At 38.3% G+C, this 20,565-nt stretch overlaps 1 protein-coding gene across 3 annotated transcripts in view; it reads right to left on the bottom strand.

Moving 5' to 3' along the window:
• Window positions 1–3,830: 3,830 nt before the first annotated feature.
• Window positions 3,831–20,565, bottom strand: part of Atf2 (activating transcription factor 2) — a 74,567-nt gene continuing 57,832 nt past the window's right edge. For all 3 annotated transcript variants that reach the window (XM_055600412.1, XM_055600415.1, XM_055600413.1), the window contains 4 exons: window positions 17,295–17,444; window positions 15,938–16,144; window positions 11,675–11,780; window positions 3,831–6,418 (listed from right to left, as the gene is read on the bottom strand). In XM_055600412.1, the coding sequence (XP_055456387.1) occupies window positions 6,192–6,418; window positions 11,675–11,780; window positions 15,938–16,144; window positions 17,295–17,444 (690 nt within the window). In that variant the 3' untranslated portion in view covers window positions 3,831–6,191. The remainder of the gene's footprint in view (window positions 6,419–11,674; window positions 11,781–15,937; window positions 16,145–17,294; window positions 17,445–20,565) is intronic.

Raw genomic sequence — 20,565 nt, 5'->3', positions numbered from 1 at the left:
GAAGGGAAGGGAAGGGAAGGGAAGGGAAGGGAAGGGAAGGGAAGGGAAGGGAAGGGAAATGAGAATGTTCTCATGGAAATGAGAACAATGCACCGAGAGGCACTTTTGTCAAGGATAGGCAAGATGGTGCAAGTGTTTGGCCCATCACGTGCAGAACTCTGCAGCGTACATGTTTTATTTTAAAAAAGATGAAGCTTTGCGCTGGTGCTCTGGACTGTTACAGCAGAATAAGGCAATGTGGGTTTTTCCTTTAGTTGTAGGCTGCAGTGTCTCATGGTGTTTGTTACATACAAGTAGCTGGTTTTGGATCTATTTCAGAAGCAGGCAAGCATAAGGGGTAGTTTAGCTTGGGATCCCAAATTGTTTTGGGGTTACGCACAACACCCCCTCCGGTAATAATCCCTCTGGATTAGCACTTTCCTATTGCTGTGATAAAACGCCACAAGCCAAACAACTTGGAGAAGGAAGGGCTTCTTGGAGGCTTATGGCTCCAGAGGGTGAGTCCAACATGGTCACAGCCAGGAAGTCTGAACTGAGAACTCACATTTCAAACCACAAACAGCAAGCAGAGAAAGTGAACCTGAAATAGCACACATCTTTAAACCTCTAAAACCTGTCCCAAAGCTGGTGTGGCGGCACACACCTTTAATCCCAGCACTTGAGAGACAGAGGCAGGAGGATCTCTGTGATCAAAGCCGGTTTAGTGTACATAGTGAGTTCCAGGACAACCAGAGCTACCTAGTGAGATCCTGTTTCAAAAAAACAAACAAAAAAACAAAGCAAAAAAAAAAAAAAAACAAAAAAAAAAAAACAAAGAAAGACTCGACCCCAGTGACATATTTCCTTCAGCAAGGCCACACCTTATAAGCCTCCCCAGACAGGGCCACCAACTGAAGTCAAAGCACTCAAATGCTTTCAGATGGGGGTGGGGGACAGCTCTTATGCAAACCACCACACCCTCCACTGCACGCCTCGTGGGCTACACTCCCTTCTGGAATAATGGGCTACGCCTCCCTGCTCCTGTTAACAATCAAATTGACCCTTTCAAGTGTGTTACCAGTATATCTGGATATGAGGAAGAGAAGGGCCCTTCTGGCTGGAGCCCATTTGGGGGCACCTACAAGGCAAAACTGTCCTCTAGCAACCTGTCAGGGAGACGCCCCTGCTTAGCATCTTATGCCTATGCAGAACTGGCTGAACATATAAACGAAATTGAATCCATTATGGGAAGAGCCATGTGCAGTAAGAGAAATTACCATATAACCTCACCCATTAATCAAAACAGACAACCACCCAAACCACAGCTCCCAGAAGCCAGCCCCTCCTTGCCTAGGATCCCAGAGAGAGCTAAGGCTTCTGTGGCCCACTATCAATTTTGACAGTGTACCTCTTTAACATGAACGATAAGATTATCTTGTTTCTTTTGCAAATTGGTATGAACCCTTTTTTTTTTTTTTTTTTTTTTTTTTTATTCTTTTGCTAAAAAGCCAAGGTCCTAGAAGCACCTGGACCAGGCCCTGACTACTGGTGCCATTTCTGCGCCTTTTGTGGAAGTAGGTATAATTTGCACACTGCATTTCTCCCGAGTTGAATGAAACATTTCCTTAGAACATTCCTCTTCTCCATTTCCTTCCCCACACAGAAGGATGCTAATTCTCTCTCTCAGAGTACCCATGCCTCAGTTCCTAGCACAGGTAGCTGAAAGTCCTGCTGCACTTTTCAGCACACAAACAAGCATACGGAGTAGTTACGGAGAAAGTTCATTTGTACTTAAATGATTTCCACAACCACTAGCCACAAAATGGTCTGTGTCAGTAATCTACAAATGTCAGGTTTAAAAATCATTTCTTCGAGGAATCTTTAATGTACTGTTTTGGTAACTATGTCCTCTAGGTATTGTGTGTTTCACGTACATCTACGTAAGTTGACATCCTGGGAGTAAAGGGGATTTTCCTGTATTTTCACAAAGTCCTAGGCATCAAACTAAGCTTTACAGATGTAGGACTTGAAAAACTACTTTTAACACTAACTAGCAATTATCTTTCCTTGGGAGTTAGTCAGGAAAACATGTATTTGAAATTTCAAAGCATCCCTTATTTGCTAAAAACGAGAGAACACATGGTGGGGATTCAGGAGTTCATTCCCAGCTTTCCACAGTAAAGTACCATCGAATTCTGGATCTCTCCTTCACCTGGAAAAGTTTTCTGCTAGACAATAGCCTGCTAACACCCAAAGGCATTGTCTAATAAAACATACACACATTAAAGTGTTTCACCTTTAAAATTCTAATAACCTTTGGCACACTGTTGAAAAATAGCACGGCTTAATGGTGTAAGGGTAGGCCCAGTCACCGGATGACCAACACAAAACCAACCCAATGGTGTTTTGTTTGGGTTTTTCTTTTTTAAAGCCTTTCAGGTCTTTTGTTTATATATCATGGTTTCCATTTGTTTTTATGGAATTTCTTTGTGTAATTGTGTATAGGTCTGAGTCTATGTTTTTTGTGCTTTTTCTTTGGCTCTTTTTTTCTGTTTCCTGTTCTGGCTTATCATTGATATTTTTTAGATGCCTGTTTTCTAATGAGAAAGGGTGTGTATTTGGGTGGGGTTGGGAGGGAGGGAGAGAGGTCTTGGAGGGGCTAGAGGAGGTAATTAGAATATATTGTATAAAATTTTCATTACAAATTTGATACATTTTAAACGGTGATTGTATTTGCTCAAATGAGTTTGGAATAACCTTCAATTGGAAAAATGCAGTACCTTTAAGCTCCACTAAAGCGAGGTATGCGTGGACACCAGCTTGTCGCCACAAGATGTGCTGTGTAGTAGCGCCACACTGGCAGAGTGGGTATATTCAAATTAGCTCAACAACTCACTGCATATCGTCAGTCTGGTTCAGTTGGACAGCCATTATTAAAATGCCACTCAGTACTTACCTTGTAACTGTTTCCCAATAGTTTCCCACACCCTCTAGGAAGGCAGATGTATTTGGTTTGGGATATTGGACAATTCTGACAATCCCCAGCATGCTGGCATCTAGAGAAACTAGGTATTCCCTTACCAAAGACCTTGTAGGAAAGAAAAGGGGTCAGTGAGGTAAGGGGAATACGACAGTTCCGCTGTCAAGGCCTGTGGGTAGTTTTTGAGAACTTAGGCTTTGAATGAAAAGGGGATCCAATCTAGGATAAAGAAGGGCTGAGAACGTTTCAGAGTACTACTCTGGCTTCGCTACCAGGGATGAGTTATAACAAGCAGAACAGAAGGCAAGAGGCATGCCAACAATCTGAGAGAACCATGAGAACACGGGGCAGGGCTCAAACAGTGTAAACATGGAGAAGTGGCTGCATTTTGGGTTATGTTGAAGGGAGAGCAAACAGCATTTCCTGGTGGGTTGGGCTGTGAGAACAAAGAATCTATGGTGACAAAACTGTTTTGGCTTATGCAGCTGGAAGAATTATGCTGCCACAAACTGATGACAGGAGGACACACACTGGAAGGTTAGTTCAGTGTTGGCCATGGGTTAAGGTGGTATCTAGGGCAGTGACATGTGGGTCTCATGGTTGAAGTTGGCGGGGTGGGGGGGCTGGTCCCAGATGGGGCATATAAAATGAAAAGGTCACTCACTGCATGTGAACGGAACCTAAAGGAAACACAGAGAACAGAAGCAATGCCTGTCAGTGGATAAAGGATTTTCCAAGGGAATGGACAGTACAGAAATGCAAAGAATCTCAGGTGCCTCTCAGGAAATTAAATGGCCTGAAGTGGGGAAAATAAAATTAGCAGGTATTACACTTTGTGAAAGACAGATGAAAAACAAGCAAATTATAAACATAATTTAAAGATAGAATTTATTCTCTGATGGTTTAGTCATGCAAACTGTACATAAAAGAAAATAGTACAGTTTGTGTAACATTGCAAATATAAGGACTCAAAATGCTAGGTACAGAAGTAGTGTGACATCCTGGAATTCAAAATGTATTTTTTTGTGTGTGTGTGTTTATACAACTAATAATGATTTTTATTTGCTGAGTACAGACTGATTTACAACGAGAGCTTTGTCAATCATGGTAAGTTCGTTAACCGTTACATGACTTCTCACATCTATGTACTTCTACTTTACAGTTGCAAGAATCTGTTACCAAAGAACCAAAGCTTACACAAATTGGAAGATGGAAAAAAAAAAAAAAGTCAAGAGGGTGCAGAAAGTGAGACATGGAGGCTTTGACCAACCTTATCCATCTACAACAAAAAGAGCTTGTCTGGAGAATTCATGTTTTGTGCCTTTGAGACCAACTCCTTAGCATAACTACGACAAAAGCATGATTAAAACTGATTACTTTAAGTATGAGATCAGGTCAAAGTAATAGACACAAGTAGAATCAGCAACCAAAATGCACTCATTTTTAATAAGCCAAGTAATAAAATTCCTATTATCTTCATACTTAAAAAGTCCTGAAGTGTCATTTATATAATTTGCATGTTTCCTAGTCTGGAACTGAGGCAGGTGGGATGGGCATGCCCCTGAACGCTCAAGGGGACTCCACACAGCTTTGGAAATGTCAGTCTCGTTAACGATGGCACTGAGACCATGGCAATAGTGCAGCATGGAGGCGGAACAGACTACACGGCTTACTATACACACGGCACAGGTATTTACAGAGTGGAATCCTGCTGCAACGCCAGAAGTTGCTACTGGGTAGGACTCATGACTATTTTACAAAGTTTTCTTACACACAGCTACTACTTTTTAAATTTTTATGTTTAACAATTTAGTCTATTTAAAATATTGTACTGCATTTTTAACATAACTGCAGAATAAAAATAGATAATGGCACATGAGAAAAGCCAGTATTCCACAGATGGCTGGACCATGAGCAAAGTGTGACTGCAATCATCTCTTCAGGACAGCTGCATCACGGAATGTTAGTTCCCAGCCTGCACAGTAATGGCATCTGAGACTGCAATCATCTACTGCCAGCATCTCACTGAAGGCATCGTTAAACAGTCAAGCAAGTATCATCGCTGGCATAAACTAGTGGAAGATGCACACATACGCACACTCGTTCTCACTCACGTTCCCACACTATAATTACATTGTTCTAAAGATAGATACTGATTTTTTTCCACGAGAAACATTATCAAAATTGGCTACTAAAAGATGACAGTGCTTTCACAAGAATAAGTACAAGTTAGCTCGCAAGTACAAGTACAACAATGGGGAAACAGTCTTAAAATTTCTAAGTCATAATTTTAGGCTTTTCTGGCAACCACACTTCATTATTCATAAACTTCTCACTTTGTTACCTGAAATCTGCAAAACAAAACAAAACAAAAACTACATGTAACAACAGAAACCCAAACAAATCAAACCCCAAATGACAAGAGCAAATCTAAAAAATTACTACTCTGATAACCCTGTATCATACATTATATAATTTCATAGTTTTCAGTCTCAAGAACACAGGTTTAAAATACTGAATTTAAGACTTAAAAAATCAAGTCATTTTTGAAATGCTCAAGATTCCAAAATTTTTGTTTACATAATCTTAAAAACATTGTAGGGCGCTGAATGACCTTGATTACTCTAAAAATGTGCACACAGCACAAAATGTCTTACCATACATTTACTCACTTAAAAAAAAGTGTTTCTAATATTCTTCCTTTTGCAAAATGTGCAAAATAAAAGGCAAAAAGATTAAAAGGAACTTTCTGTCTTTCTCTTCCCTAGTGCCTTACAACTTTGTTCATATTACAAAGTCAATAGGGATTCTGCAGAACTTTGGTATAAATGATAACAAGACTACCACCACAGCTCAGGTTGAAGGGTGGGCAAAGAAATGAAGTGGGAAGAGTGATTCAGTTAACACCCCCATTCATTAAACACCACTAAATCAAAGTGAAATAAACCACAATGAATTATGATACAATTTACACATTGAGCACAGAAAAATCAATAAATCTAACAATATATATATATAAAAAAAGCAAAATCAGTCTTCCAGAGACTAAAAACTTATTCAGTCTGATCATCAACTGCTGCTATACCAACTCTAGAACAAAATTTAACTTCAAGTAAAAAAAAAAAAAAAAATTTACAACCACAGATTTCGCATAAATGCAAACTGGTCTTTCCTTGATTTCCCTTCGAAGTCACTAATAAGTATCTAAAGCTGTTGTACTTCAGGTCTTTAATCAACTTCCTGAGGGCTGTGACTGGGAAGAAGGAGCCATGACAATCTGTGAAAGTGCAGGCTCCGTGCTCTGGTCTGCCATCTGGGTGAGGACTGAAGTGGCCACAGCTTCTGCCGTTGACGTTGAGCTGACCCCATTGGATGTGCTGACAGAGCTGTGCTGGATCGCTTCTGTGTGTGGACTGCTTGGCACGGAAAGGTCTTCTGAACTGTCATCTTTATCAGCAGCTGAGTAGTAAAAAGAAACATACAAGTATTGACAAAAAAGCATTATTGAGTTGAGTCCATACACAAAGCTGGAGGGTATTTTACGGTATTGGTTATCCAGGACAAGCTGCACAAATGAAATAAACTGAATAGTGGCTGCAGTCAGGAAGTAGGCAACTGTGTCTGCCAACAGGTTAAGTGAAGGCAGAGCTACATACCATGAGACCATCATGTTCATACTTGCTAAATAGGGTCAAAGAAAATGAATCAGAGCCACGTGTGCTGGTATATGCGTTTAATCCCTGCACTCAGGAGGTAGAAGCAGGCAGATCTCTGAGTTCAAGACCAATCTGCGCTATATAATGAGACCTGCCAAAAAAATAACAGACATACAAATAAACCTATAAAAAAAAGAGGCAGGATGAGGTGGTAGTACATATCTATAATCTTAGAACTCTCCAGAGGCAGACACAAAAGGATTGCAAGTTTGAGGATAACCTGGGCTACACAGCAAGACTTTGTCTTAATACAACAAGAAAGTGAGGTAGGCCTTTGGAATATAGCTGCTCTGAGACAAAATCAAGCATGGACTGAGCAACATATTTAACAAAGTAGTCTACTCGTTTACCTGTTGCCCTTATTAAAAGATAAAAACAATTTTTAACCACACAGATAAATAAAATGACTCTTACATACAAATTGTATTTTCAATACTTTCCTCTGCATTTACCAGAACTCTATTTTTTCCTCCTGAATTTCCATCTATTACAGTAATGGATGATTACAACACCTCATTCTCATGATGCACACACCTGAGAATAAGTAATGGTCAAAGACTAGCAGTCACTGCTGTTAGAACTCTACAAATTAACTGCAATTCAAATACATCTCCATACAGAACTTAAGATACTGAAGCTGAAGGCAATCAGGAAAGAGCATTCTAATTATTTGTAGAAACAAATTTACAATATTTAGATCTGAACAACAAATCTCTTACATCTTTATTTTAGTAGACTAGAGTTTTATTTGGTAAAAAATCTGAAATTCAATGGAGATAAATATTTGCCAAATTTGCAAGTTCTAGGTACAAGAAGACATGCTCAGTGTGGTCCCAGCCCTCTTTTCCAGTGAGAACATTGTCAATGACACCATCCTTCCCTTTTTCACAGGTGGTCACTCTTCAGACATTTCTTTAATCTGCTCCTTATATTTTTGGATTTATCACAGTGGCATATAATCCCTAAATGATACAGCTTAGTTTTGTCTGCTGCTACATAGCACAAAATACCATCATACTAGATACATTCTTCTCATTGTTCCTTCCTTCTTTTAGGTTTTTAAAACAGGGTCTTATTGTGTAGCTCAGGATGGCCTTAAACTCATGGCCAATCATCTTGCCTCAGCCTCCTAGGTGCTGGGATTACAGGTGTATGATGACATGCCCAATTTGGATGTTTTCTTTTCCATGACTTATTTTACTTGCATTAAAAATAAGTTTTAGGGGCTGGGGAGATGGCTAACAGCACTGGCTGCTTTTCCAAAGGACCTGAGTTCAATTCCCAGCACCCAGATGGCAGCTCCCAACTCTCTGTAACCCCAGTTTCAGGGGATCTGACACCCTTATACCAATGCACATAAAATAAAAAAACAAAAACAAAAACAAAAAAAAACCCCAAACAATTAAGTTTTAGTTAAGTGTTTACAAAGTCTGCAGGCTTCCTAGTAGATGTGAGAATGCAGGCCAGAGAACTTACTGATGGCCAAATGGACCGTATAGGACAAGCAGCCCATGATTTGCTATGTAGAGGGTAGACAGTAAATATCTTGTGCAGGGAGAAAAACTCAGTAAGTATAATGAATATAAATAAAATTCCTCATTTTACAATTTTCTGAACTACAGTAATTCTTGTAGGATTTATACACCAGCCTCACATCCATGTACTTCTGAAAAGCAGATTTTAAAATATATTAGTGAGAAGAAATCCTATCTTTTCCATAATGTGCTGTAAGTGCAAAAATGTTTCCCTGAATCAAATCTGATCTCAAATTACAATTAAAAATCTCAATCAGAACTCCTAAAAGAATGTATGAATCAGAATACTTTAAGCAAGAATGGGTACTGTACCATACTTATAATTTTATTCTGCTAATCTAGCAGTCACATTTAAACAAAATACTGGCAATGACATTTCAAATGGAGAGAATACTAAAAAGCTGTTATCTATTTCACTACTATTCTTCAGCAGAACAACAGGCTAACCTTTGTCTGAATGCTAGGTTCTAGAAAAACATCCCCTCTCAAAGACAAGGAGGCTGATTGGTAATATAAGAAAAAAATATAAGAAAATCACTCAAAATGAAACAGTAAAGGAGCACTTATTAAAGACCCAAAGAATTGGCTAAGGTACATCTTTAGGCAGTATAAAGAACTATAGTTAAAAATAGGTAATTATAATTTGTGTATATAAAATACTTTTGCAATGAATTATATCTACACCTATGTCTCGTTCTAGGAGCTGAGGGGAGAAAAAGACCAGAATAATCAAAACAGTAGAAAAGACACAAGCTGCATTCAGAGAACCACTTTCACCTTAAAGCACATCAGAGGTTTGAAAATTCAAGCGCTCCCCCCCCCGATGTGTCTGAGTTCAGGTGTGTGTGTGTGTAGGCCAGAGAACACTTTCGGGGAGTTGGTTCTCTCTTCCTACTGGTAAACATGGGGTGTCCTTTCTTGTTTGTTACGTGAACTACAGATGAGCAGGCTGTAGCTTCCAGACGGCTCTTCTGTCTCCTCCACAGAGGCTTAATAACTGCATCCCACTTTTTGATGTGGCTCTAGCGACAGAACTAAGGTCATCAGGTTTGGACAGCACATGCTTTGCCTGCTCAGCCATCTTGTAAGGCTGGTGATCCAAAGCTTTATAAAGCTCTTTACCTATGTTTATGCATATTTTCAACACCAAGCTTTCCTTCCTTTTACAATTATACAGCTAATAACACAATTTTAATTATATATGCTCATATAGCGAGAATATGAATTTGTGACGATGAGATCATGAACTTATGTATTGAAAGTGCATTGTGATATTTTTTCAATTAGGTTTCATATTATTTAACAATCAGGGTGGTTTATACTCAGTTTTCCGTAACTGACAGGTTTCCTGGGGTGTAGTACAGAACCTTCAGTACTGAATCTCTGCTAGGCAATGTTTCAACTGAGACCTTGCGACTGTCAGTACTGCCACTTTTACCTAAGAGATTTGTAGTAACTTTAAAGTTTCATTAAATCGTGCTTTCTTTCACAAATATTTTAAAAGATTTAGCTAGCTGGCAGTGCAGCTTACCAGCACTGATTCTGTGTGCTACACTCAGAGTTACAAATTTGTTGTTCAAAATTTATTTGCTTAATATCTACTAGTACCTTGACTAGCGACAAAAATCAGATTATTTCAAAAATTTAAAATAGAATTTTGAGATGGACATGGTGGTGCACATCTTGTCTTAGCATTTGGGAGGAAGGGATAGGTGAATCTCTCAGTTCAAGGATAGCCTGGTATACAACAGAGTTCCGTAATAGCCAGGGCTACACAGAGAAGCCCCATCTCAGAAACAAAACAAAACAAAACCCAATAAATAAAGCTGAAATTTAAATTCTCAACTAATTAGATCATCTAAATTACTAATTAGTAGCAAACCTAACTACCTTCTGAGCAAAAATCTCTCTTTCATTTTCACAAGTGAAGAGAGTGTTTGTTTACTAAGAATTTATGAACGGAGGTTTTCAGTCATTTTACTCAACAGATAGATACACTGACAGTTCTGATGGTTAAAATTGTGTATAACAATCATTAATCATTGGTTTGCATATATTGCCTGCATAATAATTAAAATAGTAACAAATAGTAAATATAAAAGTAATAAATGATTTAAAAACTTAGAATATTTTCAATTACATATAATGTAAGAGTTAATTTCCTTCTAATTCCACAAAATCATTCATATATTTCCTTTTACACTACCAAAATCCAAGGCAGCTTTCTTGTTGAATAAAATCATACATGCATAATGTTGACTTCAGCAGCAACTATAGGAAATTAAGCTGTTAAACCAGATGGGAACCGAAATGGTCTCATCCCTACAGCAATTGCTGTTATTATAAGTCCCAAACATATTTCTACATGGTTCCAATTTACTCCACAATGTGTTTCACTGTCCTGTCAAAATGACTAGATATCAAATAACAGAGATTTATATGCTCAAAATGGACAAAAATCAGTATTCTAAATATATATGGCAATTGAGAGTAGCTATGTCTACTGAATCTTTTAAATTAAAAAATATTGCTCATTTTGATGAAACTGCTTACAATTGACTACAAGTAAAGATGGTAGCCATTAAGTTTTATTGTAAGTACCTGAGGAACTGTTTACATCCAACACAAAGTGTTTTCTTCTTTTCAATTACTGACATTGGCAAATTAAAATGAAGTGGATACATATGGTTGAAACAATCTTCACATTTACAACTTTCCTGAAATAGCACTAAATCATAAAAACAAAAGGCTGTGGGTTATGTATTATGAATATTGCCTAATGTGTGCCTAGCTCTGTTATTTGTTAAAAATTTGTGTGTGACGGACAAAATTGGCCATTTTCTCCAGAGTAACAGCTGGTTCCCACACTGAGCGTCTTGTCAAAAAGGACATCAGAGAAAGGAAAATGCACAATTAACCTCTACAGAGCTGGGTACACAAGAATCTCATCGTAGGAGGGGAAAACATTTAGAAGGAAGTTTATAAATAAATAATTTCAATACACTTCTGTTTTTGCACTCTCATGACTAACGTGACAGGACAAATACCATCCAATGCTGACATTATCTAAGGAAGAATAACAGGATATGATACCATGATTGGATACGAGATGGTTTGATAAAGACAGGTGATTAAAAAATTCTCACTGTTACAAAATAGGACAGTAAAGGAAAAACTGGCTCTGTCAACCCAAGACAGAGTGTGCTATCCTGTGACTATAAATGATCACCGACAGCACACAGTACACTTAGACAGGTTAGTTAACCAACTGTGATCCACACTAATGCCTGCAAGAAAAGCTAGACATAGGAAAATTTTCTTCCCACCCCAGGCTATAATAATCGTGCAGAAATTCTGATATTTAATCCTAAGTACTCGAACTGCAACCTTCATCTCCGTTTGTTTTCCTGTTAGCTCTGCTCACTCTGGCAGCCTACAGCTGGAGGTAATGGAACATTACTCACTATGATAGCCAGACTTCTTCTGCATGGCGGTTACAGGGCAATCTTTATGAGCCAGAAGAAGCTGTTTCAGCTGTGCCACTTCATTTCTCAGCAGGGTGACTTCGCTCTGGAGAAGAAACAACTCATATGCCTTACCAGCATCAGATAAAACATATTTTACTATTTAAAGAGAGTGAGGCTTGGCTTACGGTACGATAAGTGGATCTTCTTGGCAGAACAATAAGGGACATATGCTGTTTATATAAATTTAATCAGTATATACCAGTTTTATGTTTTAGCATTCATATAGGTCTTTTAGCTTAAAAAGCTAAAATCATATAAACTTCATAATTGGGTAGCCTAGCTCACTATTTGCCATGGAAATTCTTATGCATTACAGATTACTCACTGAAGGTCATTATTGCAAATATGTTACATGCTCTTTTGATTATTTGAAAACTTGAAAATGTCAACAATCAATGAATTTTCATTGATTACATTCACCTTTTCTTTTTTTAATTTATTACAATTTATTCACTTTGTATCTCAGCTGTAGCCCCTCCCTCATCCCTTCCCAGTCCCACCCTCCCTCCTTCTGCTCCTCCCATGCCCCTCCCCCAGTTCACTGATAGGGGAGGTCCTCCTCTCCTTCCTTCTGACCCTAGCCCATCAGGTCTCATCAGGGCTGGCTGCATTGTCTTCCTCTATGGCCTGGTAGGGCTGCCTGCCCCCCTCAGGAGGAGGTGATCAAAGAGCAGGCAGTGAGTTCATGTCAGACAGTCCCTGTTCCCTTTACTAAGGTACCCACTTGGGCACTGAGCTGCCATGGCCTACATCTGTGTGGGGGTTTTAGGTTATCTCCATGCATGGTTCTTGGCTAGAGTATCAGTCTCAGAAAAGATCCCTGTGCCCAGATTTTTTTGGTTCTGTTGCTCTCCTTGTGGAGCTCCTGTCCCCTCCAGGTCTTATTATCTTTCCCTTCTTTCATAAAATTCCCTGCACTCTGCCGAAAATTTGGCTCTGAGCCTCAGCATCTGCTTTGATACCCTCTGTGGTAGGCTCCTGTCCTGCTCCCTGTTTTCTCCCTCTTCCGATGTCCATCCTGTTTGCCTTTCTGATACATTCACCTTTTAAAAATGAAAAATTCATCCTGGAAATGCAATTTAGCAAGTTTATAGTTTACGAACATTTATTCAAGAATCATGGCTCGTTATACTTTTAAGGGGAGAATGTTCCCAGCCCCTTTGTTTTGTTTTGCTTTTTTGAGACAGGGTTCTCTGTGTTGCCCTGGCTGTCCTGGACTCACTTTGTAGACCAGGCTGGCCTCAAACTCACAGAGACCTGCCTGCCTCTGCCTGTCCCAGTGCTGGGATTACAGGCATATGCCACCCTTGGATTTTTATACTCATTGCTGAGTACTATGCTGGGCACCAGAAAAAGTGAAAGTGAATGTACTATTAAACAGATTTGTTGCCTGTGATACACATCTAAATTTAAATGTTATTTCAGTGGTGTCTCCCTTATTTCTTACGGCAGAATGAGTACGTCAGCCTTTGTTTAGGATGCATTAATTTACTAAGTCCCACACCAAAGTTTCAAATTGAACAAATCTATTTTGGTTTAGCCCTATCTACTAAGAAAGTAGTGATAATTACCAACACTCATGAGTTAGAAATATTATGGGTTTAATAAATTAGTAACATTAAAAAAATCATTATACATGTTTCTTTTCATTTGGACTTTGATTAACTAACCATGAATCTCAAAGTATTAATAATAACCAGAAAGCTGAATATAAAATATTTTTAGTGGATTACTCTTTAGGCCTTCCTAAGTGACTGACAACAGAAACAAAACCATGAGAACAAAAGTCAAACAATCTGGGGCTGGTAAAACAGCTCAGCGGTTAAGATTACCGGCTTCTCTTTCAGAGGCCTTGAGCTCAATTCTCATCAACCACATGGTGGCTCATGACCAATAACGGAAACTGATGCCCTCTTCTGGCATGCATGTGTACATGCAGACAGAGTACGCATACATTAAAAAAAAAAATCGTCAAGCAATCTGAAAATCAAGTGTGTGGAAATAGTTTTCCACACCCCAATAACACTGGCAACATATTAAAGCACAAAACACAACTTTATACTAGTATAACCCTAAACAGTAAAAGGTTAGAGTACACTTAGAATATTGTATTTCAGAATAGGTGGTGGGGGCTGGAGAGATGGCTGAACCAATTAAGAGCACCGGCTGTTCTTCCAGAGGACCAGGGTTCAATTTCCACCATCTACATGGCAGCTCCAATTGGAGGGAAAAAACAAGGAGAGAGAAATGTAAATAAATTATAATCTCAAATATTTTTAAAAAGGGTTTATTAAGAACAACAAAAAGATACACTTAAGTCACTTTGTTAATATAAATATCTGAAAATGTAAGCAATATTCTAACAGGTTTGGCAATGAATAGTTTTTGTGGTTTATATATAAATGTATGTATCAATGTTTCTCTCTCTCTCTCATTCTTTTTTTTTTTCCCCCAAGACAGAGTTTCTCCATATAGCCTAGGCTGTCCTGGACTCACTTTGTATACCAGGCTGGCCTCAAACTCACAGAGATCCACTTGCCTCTGGCTCCCTGAGTGCTGGGATTACTGGTGTTTACCACTGCACCTGGCATATAATATTTCATTTTACTTAAAAGAGAAAATAAATGTTATTCTAAGAAGCCATGGAAGTTTCTGAGTAAATTCATTTTGTCAGGATGATAATAATACTTCTTACTATATCCTAGTATACATTTGGAGTTTGTTGTTTAGTTAAGTCTTGATCAGTTTTTTCAAATTACTGGTTATATGGTTAAAAATAAGCTTTATAAAAGACAATCTATTTGCCCTAAAATAACCAAATAAATCAACACACAAAATGCAAGAAGGGCTAAAGGATGTCTGTCTCACATATGAAAACTTGCTATAAAATTTAGCTTGGGTAAGTGCTGTACAGGGTGGTTTTCTAAGCATTTAAACAGTTATATTTGATTGGTTTAAGCAGCAGGTATCGTGCCCTCTTACTCATATGGGAAGATTCACTTAAAACTGTGAATGGATACTCAACAGACTGATCTAATCACACATTCACAACGTCAGCTACTTGAAAAGCTGAAGCAGGAAGATCTTGAGTTTGAAGCAAATCAGAGTAATTTAGTTACCCAAGCTAAAGTTCCAAAATAATAAAGGGGGTACTAGTGGTAGAGTAGTGAGGCCCCAACTTCAATATCTAGTCCTGTTTAAAACAAAAAACAAAAAGCAAAACCACCTATATTAATAAACAACTACAATTTATTAATATTAATTTCTAATTAATTGTTAGTTCAGAAGATAGTAATGGAGAATATACACAACGTCAAAAGCGAAATGATGAAAACAGGAAAGAAAGAAAAAGGAATAAAAACAAAGAATGAAAGAAAGGAAGCAGGAAATAAAGAGAGAAGGAAAGAAACACATTTGGTGCTACCTGCTATATCACATGAAGTCCTAAGAAATGTATCTGAGGCACATTGGCAGGGCAATATGAACGCATATGTTCTGCCACTGGCCAAATTGTACCTGTTAAGTGGATAATTAGAATCCTTCAGTTTCTAAAGCTGTCTATTTGGCACCTTTCACCAGCACTATACTCAGTTAAAAGAGAGAGAGAGAGAAAGAAACAAAATTGTAATTCAAAGAAAACTGCCACTGAAACAACTTTATGGATAATATAAACCAAACCAAACCAAAAGCCCCACAAAATCCCCAAAATAGTGATATTTTCAAATTTTCTGAACTTTATAAAGTTCAAGCAAGGTAATTATAGTGTTTGTGTACCACACAAACAGTTACACATAAAATTTCTTCATTGTGCCAGTCTTGAAAGTTTGGTATTGCTTCAATGTCAGCATTTACAAGGTTTAGGAAACCAGTTTACTAACGAGTCCACACGCAGTAAACATCACGTCCTAAAGTCTTTGAGATTCATCTTGAGAGAAATGGAAAAACCATGCTCCTAGCCAGGTGGTGCTAGCACACACCTTTAACCCCTAGCACTCAGAAGGCAGAGGCAGGTGGATCTCTTTGCGTTTGAGGCCATCCTGGTCTTCAGAGTGAGCTCCAAGAGACAGCCGGAGCTACACAGAGAAATCCTGTCTCGAAAATCCACACGCACGCATGCACACATGCACGAAACAACAACTGAACACACAAAAAACGGTTCCTAACTAATAAATAGAAGTAAACTGTGTTTATTCCCCATACCTGCAGCTGGCCATTTAGTGAACTCAAGTCTTCTGCTTTCTTTTCTAAGGACTGAACCCAGACTTTTCTTTTTTGTCTGCATCTTGAAGCTGCTGCTCTATTTCGTTCCAGAAATTTCCTCCTTTTCTCATCAGGATCTTCATTAGCTGCTCTTCTTCGACGGCCACTTGTGTTTTGGGTCTGTGGAGTTGTGTGAGCTGGAGAAGCCTGTGACAACATGGAGATAAACTTGTCACATGAGTGTGTAGTGAGTAAATTAACACGGGCAAAGCACAGTATAAAAGGGAGTGTTGCTAGGTCGATGCTGGGCACCTTGATGACATCGGCACTCTGGAATAAGATGAAAAGCACCTTGTGGCTGAATCCCTTTTAAATAACTACGGTATGTGATAGTGAAATGCTCAGTGCAACCTACAGTGAGTGTCTTTCTCATGGTCTGTGTATTTTTTACTGTTCTGCTAAAGGAATTCTGCTATATTCATGGATCCATACCTTGCTCAGCCAGAGAAGATTCCTTCTGTAGGAGATGGGAACAAATACTGAAACCCACAGCTCGACAGTAAAACTTTGATTAAACTATGTTCTTTTTAAACAGATTTCATGTCATTCAATTCTTTGAAAACTACTCACTATAAGTTTATAACTTTTTTCAATTCTGTATTGAAATAAATTTATTAATTATGCCAGTTTCACTAAAAGTTATTTTTACAATAATAGTTATTTTTTTCAGGTAAGGAAAACCCACAGAAACCTTGACTTTCACTAATGGGCCAGCTTGGCCATCTCTGTTCAGCCCAGGACATGAATGAGACCATATAGTGTACAGGACTGATGTTAGGTAATGTTAGGTACCCCGTCTTAAAAAATCCCAAATGGTGCCACACAACATGGCAGTGTGGGAGACAAAAACCAAAGTTCTGAGGAAAGAGAACTTCTGACCAGCAGCATGTGACCCAAAAACATAACCCTGAAAAATTATTACCTATTATTAAGTATACGGCATGATCAAATAAATGTGTTTTTACAAATATAAGCTCAAGATGGGCTCTATAGGCAAATCATCCAAGTATTTCTTTCCCTTAAAATATAAAATAATCATTTAGCCCCTTTGTTCAAATACTCAGTACTAAAAATTTATATAGCATTAGGACTGGATATGGCTCAGCAGAAGAGAGATAGTCTATCTTGTTTGAAGTACTGGATCCAATCTTTATCAACACAAAACAATTGTCAAATTAAGATATATTTATAGTATATTCACAAGCTTACAGACTGTAAGTATACAAAGAAGTCACGTAAGCTTTATTTTCCCTTTAAGGATAACCAGGGTGGTGAATGAGGAAGGCAGCACACATACCGGAGTTTCTGTAGTGGAGGTGGCTGGCTGCTGCAAGGACTGTGGGCGAGATTCTTCTGGCTGTGTCCTAAGCAACCCACTGCTATGACCTTTTACAGTATCACCGTTGGTAACCGGAGGGTGTTGCTGGGTCAAAGCAGCTTTCAATCTCTGAAATGCAAATACCACTTTAAAAAAAAATGGTTCCTGTGTTACACACTAATCCTACTCTCAGCAAACTTTTTGACTAACACAAAAGACAGTGTTTATCAAGGAACACATGAATACATTTGGCTTTTAAATTTGCTTTCATTTATTTTACTTCACTGGATTACAATGAATATCAACATGACAAACTGGGACTTTGAAAAGCTTCTCTGACACTCTGTCCGGTAGAACAACAGGACTTTACCCTATGCCCATACCCCTATCAGGCTATGGCCAGATTCTAAGATTTAATTCTCTTCTTTTCCAGACTTGGGTCTATCTGATCTCTGCTTTTAGGCTTTTGGTGTTTGCTAGGATGATAACCTGATGTTCCATTCTAAAATGTATTTTTTTGTGTGTGTGCGCGGTATACACTCAGAAGTCAACTTTTGAGAGTAGATTCTTTCCTTCCACCATGGATTCCAAAAGTCAAAGTACTTTAAACTGAGAGCTATCATAGAGATCTGATGTTGCATTTTTTTAGGGCAGTAAAAGAATATGTCATACTAAAGAACTCAAAATGTAAATCCATGGTCCTCTCCCTCCTTAGTAGGAAGACCACCTCCTCCTTCACCTTTTAGGATTTACTTATGTGTATGTTTGAATGCCTACATGTACATAGTGTTATATGCCTGGTACCCATAAAAGACAGAAGAAGGTATTGGATCCCCTAGAATGGAGCTACAGGTGGCAGGCTGTGAGCTGCCACGTAGGTGATGGAAGCTAATCCAGGTCCTCTGCCACAGAAGCAAGTGCTCTTAAGCACTAAGCCATCTCCCCAGCCCTATAAGATCTATTTATTCTTCTTTATTTTGCTAGTAACTGTATTAGACCCCAGGAACTTTGATCATATGACAGATCCAGTGTTGGAATAATGCCTTAGATATTATTGATACATTTCTTTATGAAGATACAGTTTGAGCACACCTTTAAAAACTATCCCTGGGGAGATGAAGAGAGCTCAAGACCAGCCTGTTCTTCACAGGGGGTTCCCGGTCAGCCAGAGCTACACAGTGACACCCTTTCTTTCTCCCCCCTCCACACACCAAGAGAAAAGACTGAATGAACAAGACAAGTTTATTCTGTAATTAGTTGCATGCAATTTATCTTATCTAACAATCAGATAATAAGCTCTTTAAGAGCAGAGGTTGTCTTATATATTTCTCTGTATTTTTTTTTTAAGCAACTAGTTCATTGATTAATAGAAACATGATTAATGAGGGGACTTCAGTGACCTAAAAGACCTGAAGCCATTATCACTGACATTGTTCTTACTAAAACTCAGATGTAGGCCTTAAGCCCCAAATATCTGAGTCAGAGATACTTTTATCTATCCATCCACCCACCTTCCCACCCACCCTTCTAAGTACTACAAAATGAATTTAGGGCTTTGTGAATGCTATGCAACCATTCTAACATTGAGGCATACCTTGGCCTCTACATTTTCTTAAGAGACTTAGGTATGTATCTGGAGAAAAAAGTTATCTATACATGGGTGGCTCTGTTGGTGTGCAAGAGTCATATTGTAGTTGATCTAGTGCTTTTTCCAAACTTGCTGGTTGTAAATATAACTGCATGGAATGTTAAATGTTAAACAGATCACTGGCAATCATTACTTGCTGCTTTCTCTGAGGATCTAAGGATCTCAAGAAGAGCTTTTGAAAAGGTTCCTACATAATTCTAAAATTCCTTTCACTTATACCAATGAACACAATTTAAAAATTCTAAAAATATTGAATTATTATGGACCACAATACACGGTCCATATCCATAAAAACTGATACATAAAAATGTGACCAGAATTCACCTCAGATCATTATTACATCTGTTTTAGTGGAGTTTTCCTCCTTAAATGGATACAAGTCCCACTTTATAGATTAGATAACCAACCATCATTTAACTCAAGGTCATATACAGCCATTAAGCTAACACAAATACCAGGTCTGAACAGACCTAATTTCAAAGTATACACTCTGCCAGGATACCATGCTGTATATACTGTCCTTAGTATTACTAGAAAATACAGAGAACAGAAAAGAACATCTGAGACTACATGGTTTAATTATTCAAATAAAAACCACTGGGGACTAACTGAGAATGACAAGCATTAACCCTGCCAACTGCTAAATCACATTATCCAGATCAAGTGGATCAAGTGTGTTACTTTCTCCTTTCTGGCTGATTTTATGAATGACAAAAGCACAGTGTTCTAGCATCTTCACTGGTCAGCACACATAATTTATTATTAAGCTTTATACTACTAAGACACAAACTTAGATTTAACTCTCTCAAACTACAACTTTGAACAAATCATCAGTTGTATCTTAATTTAGAAAATTAGTGATATGCTTCTTTATGTGCCTCTAATATCTGGATAAGCCTAGAATTGAGATCATTTTCCTACACAGATATAGCCCATGGCAGCTCAGTATCCAAGTGGGTTTCCTAGTAAGAAGAACAGGGACTGTCTCTGACATGAACTCAGTGGCTGACTCTTTGATCACTCTCCCTGATGGGGGAGCAGTCTTACCAGGCCACAGAGGAAGACAATGCAGCTAGTCCTGATGAGACCTGAGAGGCTAAGGTCAGATGGAAGGGGATGAGGACCTCCCCTATCAGTGGACTTGGAAAGGGGCATGGGAGGAGATAAGGGAGGGGGCTACAGCTAGGATGCAAAGTGAATAAACTGTATTTTTAAGAAAGAAAATTAGAGATAAATTATAAGTAAAAATTAAATATAACATGCCAAAATAACTAACCTATATATATAAAGGGATTTCTCAGATGATCATTTCCTTATTTTAAATCTATTTTTAAAAAGTTTACTTATTTTGTGTGTATGCACATATACAGCATGGGAGCACGGGTGGAGGTCAGAAGACAACTTGTGGGAGTTGGTTCGTCTTTCAAACTCAAATGGTCAGGTTTAGTGTCAGGTGCCTTTATCCACTGAGCCACCTCACTAGCAGGTTTCCTTCCTTCCTTAAAAACTGTGTTTTTGGTATTTACTTATTTATATACATTGATGTTTTGCCTGCGTATGTATGTATGTATGTATGTATGTATGTATGTATGTATGTATGTA

The sequence above is a fragment of the Psammomys obesus genome, unplaced genomic scaffold, assembly GCF_907164565.1.
Source record: "Psammomys obesus unplaced genomic scaffold, mPsaObe1.curated_primary_1811, whole genome shotgun sequence".
Taxonomy (NCBI): domain Eukaryota; kingdom Metazoa; phylum Chordata; class Mammalia; order Rodentia; family Muridae; genus Psammomys; species Psammomys obesus.
Note: the sequence above shows the minus strand (reverse complement) of the source record. Positions and strands in the feature narration are given on the sequence as shown.